We start from the raw sequence: 7,582 nt of genomic DNA, 5'->3' as shown, positions 1-7,582 counted from the left end.
AATGTCAACCTTGAGCATTCACGATAATGAAGGTTTACAATCTTCTATGGTTTTATGAAAAATAAATTCATGTCTTTAAGGAGTAGCTCCCCCTCAAAACATGCTCTAAAATTTTGTCATTGTACCAACAATGACTTGGAGTTCCTAAGACTTTAGGAAACTCAAAATTTAAAATTTTGAGATTAAAGAGTCAATATTAAATACAAACCTCATCCTAAACTTCAAGTTAATCTTGTTGGATCATTCTTTTCTTGTTTTCATCAAGAAAACTATCCTTAAATGTTTACAAAAGAATTTCTTAGGATTAGGGATGGTTAACATGACTAACCATGATTTAATGGACTAAAATTAAACCATTTCAGCCAAAAATTAGCTTTTTCAATCTATTAAAGTTGGGACTCAATCAATTGAAGTCTTTCAATCGATCAACTGATCGATTCAGCAAGGCTATTCTCGAAAAAACACTTAAATTGATCAGCTGATTGATCTATGCAGGTATTTTTACTAGTCATTGTCTAGACAATGTTTCAACAGACTAGCAAGCAAGCTCAATGTTAAAGACCTCCCGTTGAATTTGTCGGAGGCAATAAAAAATCATTCAATAAGATTGAATCGAATCAAATCAAATCAAATTAAATTAGTATTAAGGTATAATAATTGTTAAAAAAATTTATTTGTTAATCGCTCTTACTAATTCGTCAATTGATTGAGTGCTCTTTGCCCCGGGGGCATGGTGTCATGCTTAGGTCATCTAATGATTGATTAGGGATCTAGAGTTTAAGACTCAGCTACGACGTATTATTAGAAATTTTTCTCATTAATAGGTGGTGCGGTGATAAAATGGGACCCACTATGTGCAGGTCAAATGATGGAGATAACAGTCAACGTGAAGGTCAAAGTCAAGGTGGTCAACGCCAGGATGTCAAAGAGCTCACCTATGGTGGTCGAGCGAAGGTCGACTACAATAGTCGATCGGTGCTGGCAGTGCCCAATCGGTAAGAGGCTTGTCCAAGCCGACCCTCGTCCAGCTCAGAACAATAGGTAAGATCGCTAGACACTCACTGCAGATCGGCAGAATGCTAAGGTCACCAAAGCGCTTGTCTGAGTGGAAGGAGATAAGCTACTATACCCAGTTATCACAAGGAAGAACAGTCGAGGCCGACCGAGCGGAGGAGTCCCAGTCGAGCGGCTACCTCGCTCAACCGAACAGCGGGATCACTGTCGCATCTCTCAATATCATTCTTGGAGATAGTACGACGGAAGCTTCTATTGTCTTGTCAAAAATATGTATACCCTATTAAAGTATAATGTCAGAGGTATTTTCCCGACATATCATTTAATAGGATGAATTGGAGAATATGTCCACGACCAATTGGAGAACGTGCTCATGTCTTGAGAAAAGTGTGTATGTCGCACATCAAGATACTATATAAAGGGGGTCATACACTTGCAGAGGTACGTGTTATTCACTATTCACACTTGTGTCTACTATCGCTCCATCTTTTTCCTTTTTCCGATGATTGACTTGAGCATCGGAGGGACATCGAGACCCTTTTTTTGATTCGACACTGATATTTTTTTGTGTTACAGAGCGGAGTTAAATTTATATCTAGTAAATAAGATAATCACATCCCAACTTGTTATTTCTATAATTTTTAGACCGAATCAATAGATGGCATACATGAGAAGTAAATCGATTTTCCTAAATTAGATGTTACTTAATTAATTATTTTTCTTCGGTAAACATCTCCAAATTGTATTGTTTAGGGATACATCAATATCAAGAAGATTAATTATTGCAGTAGTGTTGCCCTACTACTTTTCCGTCTTCTAACACATAATTCATAAGGCACTCACTTTAATGCAAGAGATTGACGAATTCTATCACAACGTCCACAGCATTTTGAGCGGCCAGTGAACTGAAAACAGCAGCTTCATTGGATTCAGAGGAGCCACCACCCGCGAGGTCCGACAGCGCTCTGAAGGCGATGAAAGGCACGCGTACCTGACGGCAAACGAGCGCGACGGCGGCGCTCTCCATGTCTATGGGAGTAACATCGAACTTATTCCTCAAGAACTGCCTGTATCCTGCATTGTCAACAAATGCGTTGGCACTGCAACCATTCTCCACCCTCAGCACTTTCGCCCTCCTCCTCAGGCATGTGTTATTGATGCACTGCGGCAGCTTCAAGCCCTATCGAGAATAAGTATTTCCAAGTCAAGAATTAGCTTGCAAGATAACGAAGTTTTACGGTCGACGTCACTGTCACCTCTAGATTCCTGGAGAGTGCGTAGTAGTTCTTGTTGACAGAAACCCAGAAGGCATGCTGTCTGACTTCTGGAATTCCATCCACCGGAAAAATCTCTTCAGGTTGGTACCAAACGCTGTTCAGTAAGTTTCCTTCTTTGATCGCATCATAATCTGAAAAATTAAGATACCCAATTCTTCTTGTGTAGTCACCAGTGGCCTCCAGGGCCAGTTCATCATTTGGACCATCTCCATATCTCTGTCAAGGTTATGAAAACACCAAAGAAGCTTAATTCAATGCATGCACAAGGAACTTTCCTAGAAATCAGTAATTCTCATATATGATTTAATCATATGAAGTCAAATATATTGAACTAGTCTATCTTTTTACGTGAAGCCATTAATCACTTTATATGAATTTGTTTATTTCATGTCATTTTCAGTGACTAGTCTTCATCCTTGACTCTGTCGACTCAGAGTATTCAAGCAATTTTTATTGATTTCTTGATGGATATATCTCACCTGCCAATTCCAAAGGCCTGTGTGAGCCCATCGACGAGGAATTGTTACATCTCCTATTTGGAGATCAGAGTTTGCATTCCCAGCAATTCCAAAATGCACAACTCCTTTCACATCGAAGAGAGTCAGAAGCAACTGGGTGCTTATACCAGCATTAAGCTGCAATTAGATTAAAAGAATGTAATTATACTCACAGTTAATTAGTATTGTATAATTAACTCTTCATTATTTCATTATAATTAGAAATTATACCATGCTCAAGCCTGTCATCACCACAATAACCTTCTCTTTTCCCACTGTTCCAAATCGAAATCTCCTTCCTTTCATTCACATGAAACAAAAACAATCAATTAATTAGGCTTCTCTACTGTTGTTATCTGCTAAAACAAATAGAAAAGGAGCAAACTTAAATCGACAACGTCACTGTAATACACAAACTCTATCAAAATTTGAAAAGGGAAACTTGAATATAATGGATCATCTTCAATCGTGTTCTTGGGGATGTAGCTGAATAAACAATTCAAAGAAGAATTACTGATTTAAGAGGAAAGCATGCACCTGCAAGATCCAAGGGAGACGTGGACTGTGGACAAAGTTGGAGGACTGGAGAAGAGGATTCAGCTCGAAGGAGTTTGGGACTACGAGCCCCAAGTATGGCCCTTCCTTGTTCACTCTTCTCACTGTTCTCCAAGCCTTCTTCGTTATACTCCCACCACTGGCTCTTTCACTCAATGAGCCCGCCATGGCTGCCAATACAAGCAGGACAAGGATCCTCCTCTTCTTCATCGATTCCATCCTCATCAACTCTCTTTCTTTCTGAGCCCGTGAGTAAGACGAAGATGCAAGGCTTGCATTGGACCTTAAATATAAGGCAAAGAAGAGAAAGGGGAGAAAATTCTAACATTGTCCATCGTGTTTGAGAATAAGAAAAGTAGGGAAAATGAACTTTCCAAGTTTTCTACTAGAATAACGACTGATTGGCACTAAGTTAATGGTTGATTTGGCAGCTAAGCAATGGCCAAATAATGACTGATTTCTAACCTAAAATAAAATTTTAATTTTTATATTCAATGCAGCGTGGATTTAATCTTTTTTTGATGGGTTTACATGTTATTTTGTAACACATAATTTTATGTTATTACGGATATACCGAATAGATGATCTAATTAATATTAATTGTGAATTTGTGTTATTGAATATGAATTTATATGTGTAGAATTTGTTGAAGTTTATTTCTGCTCTATATAAATTTGATGTTAACTAGATTTTGTGCAAATCTTTTACTTTTCTTTCGTACTCTAGAAGATTGCATTACACAAAGATTAATCTAAAAAATCTCTTCGGTACAACAATTGATTATTAGTTAACGATAAGTAAACAAGATAAGAAGAGTTTTTTAAGTAATTATCAAATCGTAAAATGCTATTTGGTCAAATTTCTCCAACGATTCGATTTCTATTTCGACGTTACAATCAATCAATCAATCAACTTTTGAAGTTCCTATCCAAAATTAAAAAAAAAATCAACGTCTCAATAATTTTTCTGTAATTTATGAAATGATGCAACTTAATTTTTGAATTGATCAAAAAAAAAAAAATATATATATATATATATATATATACGATTTTGATATTTATCAAAGGACATATTTTTAAAATACATTTTTTTTTATCAAATCCTCCTAATAAATCTAACTTTTTCTATCATTTATCTTTTCTCTATTATTATTTTCTTTCTCTTTCTTACTTCTTTGCTATGCATGTAACTCCACACTTATTTTTCTCTCCTCTCTTCTCTTTCTTTCTTTTTTTTTACATGCATGCATAACGTATAGATAATATTTTATAATATTTAGTTATTTTTTTATAACATTTAATATTTGGAAAAGTCAAAATAAATAATTGATAGTATATTTGAAATACTTATGACCCCAGAAGTTCACAGGAACTAAAAAGAATACAATTTAAGATCTCTAAGTCCATCAGTGAGTTTTAACCGAAATCCACTGATGGACCTAGAGAACTTCAATTGCAACCATTTCGGTTCCTGTGAATTTCTGAGTTTGCAAGAAGAGCAAATATGTTATCTATTATTTATTTCAACTTCTCAAAGGTGTTAAAATATAATAAAGAAATATCGCCAAAAATCTCTACGTTGGGCCTAATATGTATCATATCAAGCCCATGTGGGTCTGATATGAAATCTTATCAGGTCTAACACGGGCCTAATATGGAATGATATCAGGTCCACGTTAGGTCTAATATAATTCCAAATCAGGCTCAATATAAAGATTTTTTATGATTCTTCCTTACAAAATAAATAACGAATAGCACATTTGAATTCCTTTCAACCCCAGAAATCTATAGGAACTGATATGGGTACATTCTTAGATATTTAGATCCATCAATGGATTTTGGTCCCACTGATGGATGTAGAGAGCTCCAATTGTAATCATTTCAGTTTTTGTGGATTTCTGAAGTTACAAAGAGTTTAAATATATTATCCATTGTTTATTTCAACTTCTCCAAATGTATTAAAATATAATAAGAAAGGATTGGCAAAAATCTCCACATTGAGCCTGATATAGAATCATATCTGGTTTAATGTGAACCTGATATCATTCCATATCATGCATACGTTTGACCTGATATGATTTCATATCATGCCCAACAACTTAATGAAACATGATATCTTAGCTTATTCATAGTCAATCATTCTATAAAAGTATGAACTCTACACTATGCACTTGAATGAATTCTCCTGTGTTACCATGCATTTACAATCACAGATGAATTGTTGATATTGTCAAAAGTAAAGTTTAGTCTTCATGACAATCATATGACATTGGTAGACCATCAACGACTTGTCTTCTTCACAATTTGAAAGGTTGGTTATAAAAAATTAAACTTAGAACTCATCAGCACTGAGCCGACCTCGCCAACAGTAAATTATTTTTTCGACGTGTGAATTATTCAGAGGTGGAGGTGAGGAACCTTGAAAGTTTAGGGGGTGTCGTGGACCTGATATCGAATTATATTAGGCCTAATATTAAACCCAACATAGAGGTTTTGTCGATTCTTCTTTATTATATTTTAATACCTCTGAGAAATCGAAAGAAATAATGGATAGTATATCTGAACTCCTTACAATCTGAGAAATTTACAGAAACTAAAATAGATGCAATCGGAGCTCTCTAGGTTCATTAGTAGATTTCAGTTAAAACTCATTGATTGACCTAGAGATCTTAGATTACATCCACCCATTTTAGTTCCTGTGGATTTTTGGGATTACAAGGAGTTTAAATATGCTATCTATTGTTTATTTCGGCTTCTCAAATGTGTTAAAATGTAATAATAGAGAATCAATAAAAATCTCCATGTTGGACTTGATATGATTTCATATCAAGCCAAATATAGAGATTTTTAGTGATTCTTCCTTATTACATTTTAACATCTTCAAGAAGTCAAATATACAATGGATAGCATATTTAAATTCCTTACAAAATCAAAAATCTACAGGCACTAAAATAGGTATAATTAGAGTTCTCTAGGTCCATAGTTGATTTAGGTTAAAATTTATTGATGGACTTAGAGATATCTGATTGTACCTATTTCATTTTTATGAATTTTAAGATTTTAAGGAATTTGAATATGTTATCTATTATTTATTTTAGTTTATCTAAATATATTAAAATGAAAAAAATAAAAGAAGTTATATGGTAGCAAAAGGCGAATATGCTTGCCCCCAGCGCTCCCGCCAACCTGTCCCAAGGCTAACATAGAGGAGGTAAATCACGGGTGACTACTAGTCTTTGGAATAGTGACTAACACATAAGGGAGGCATTTACCTCGACTTTGTCGAGATTCGAACCCCAGACCTTATGGTGGCAACACCTTATGTGCTAGCCATTAGATCGTCCCGAGGGGATTTATGATGGTAATACCTTATATTGTGGCAAAAAAAAAAAAAAAAGGCAAAACGCTCGCCCCCAGCGCCCTTGCCATACCCGACCCAAGGCCATCACGGGGGAGGTAAATCGTAGCATCCGAGCGGGCATGTGACAGACAAAGTGTAATACGAGGATAGGGGATTTATTCCCTAGCTGCCCTGAGGATCGACCCTACCGCCTCATTGTGGCAAGTTCCGCCACATACCAACCCGGATGACCCACGGGGTCAAAAAATATATATATACTATTTTGATATTTATCCAAGGACACATCTTTAAAGTACATTTTTTTTATCATATCCTCCTAATAAATCTAACTTTTTCTATTATTTTTTATGGTAATACCTTATATTGTGGTAATTCCAAAATGCACAACTCCTTTCACATCGAAGAGAGTCAGAAGCAACTGGGTGCTTCAACCAGCATTAAGCTGCAATTAGATTAAAAGAATGTAATTATATTCACAGTTAATTAGTCTATACTGTATAATTAACTCTTCATTATTTCATTATAATTGAAAATTACTCTTGGAATCAGATGTTAATTAATTGAGTTGTCAGTAACTCATTTAATTAACGGACATACGATATCCTAAACACAGGGAAATTAACACACTCATGATAAGAAGGAGCCCATATTATAATATGTGATTGGTGCGGTAGTTCAATAATAACCCTTTAGTGGTATGAGTTATTATTGATGGACTTGGGTTGGGTGTTCGGGCCGAACACAGGAAGCCCAAGCCCATCAGGAGACCTAAACCAATTCCTCCTTTAGGTCCCTGTTGTAGCCTCTATATAAAGTCTCGCATCCACCTATCCATAACTTGGTTTGACTTAACTTGGTTTGATTTAACTTGGTTTGCCT

The 7,582-nt window shown here is 35.5% G+C and overlaps 1 protein-coding gene across 2 annotated transcripts in view; it reads right to left on the bottom strand.

Moving 5' to 3' along the window:
* Positions 1-1,826: 1,826 nt before the first annotated feature.
* The window catches only part of LOC121995711 (bark storage protein A-like), a 33,217-nt gene continuing 27,461 nt past the window's right edge, over positions 1,827-7,582 (bottom strand). Inside the window, exons 1-5 of one of the 2 annotated variants that reach the window (XM_042549463.1) lie at positions 3,326-3,655; positions 3,020-3,087; positions 2,771-2,926; positions 2,271-2,507; positions 1,827-2,194 (exon numbers count right to left, since the gene is read on the bottom strand). In XM_042549463.1, coding sequence (XP_042405397.1) covers positions 1,859-2,194; positions 2,271-2,507; positions 2,771-2,926; positions 3,020-3,037 — 747 coding nt within the window. In that variant the 5' untranslated portion in view covers positions 3,038-3,087; positions 3,326-3,655 and the 3' untranslated portion in view covers positions 1,827-1,858. Of the gene's footprint in view, positions 2,195-2,270; positions 2,508-2,770; positions 2,927-3,019; positions 3,088-3,325; positions 3,656-7,582 lie in introns of those variants that run through there. The other variant, XM_042549462.1, reaches the window with a different exon arrangement.

This window comes from Zingiber officinale, chromosome 6A (assembly GCF_018446385.1).
Source record: "Zingiber officinale cultivar Zhangliang chromosome 6A, Zo_v1.1, whole genome shotgun sequence".
Lineage (NCBI taxonomy): Eukaryota > Viridiplantae > Streptophyta > Magnoliopsida > Zingiberales > Zingiberaceae > Zingiber > Zingiber officinale.
This window is presented reverse-complemented; position numbering and strand designations above follow the sequence as displayed.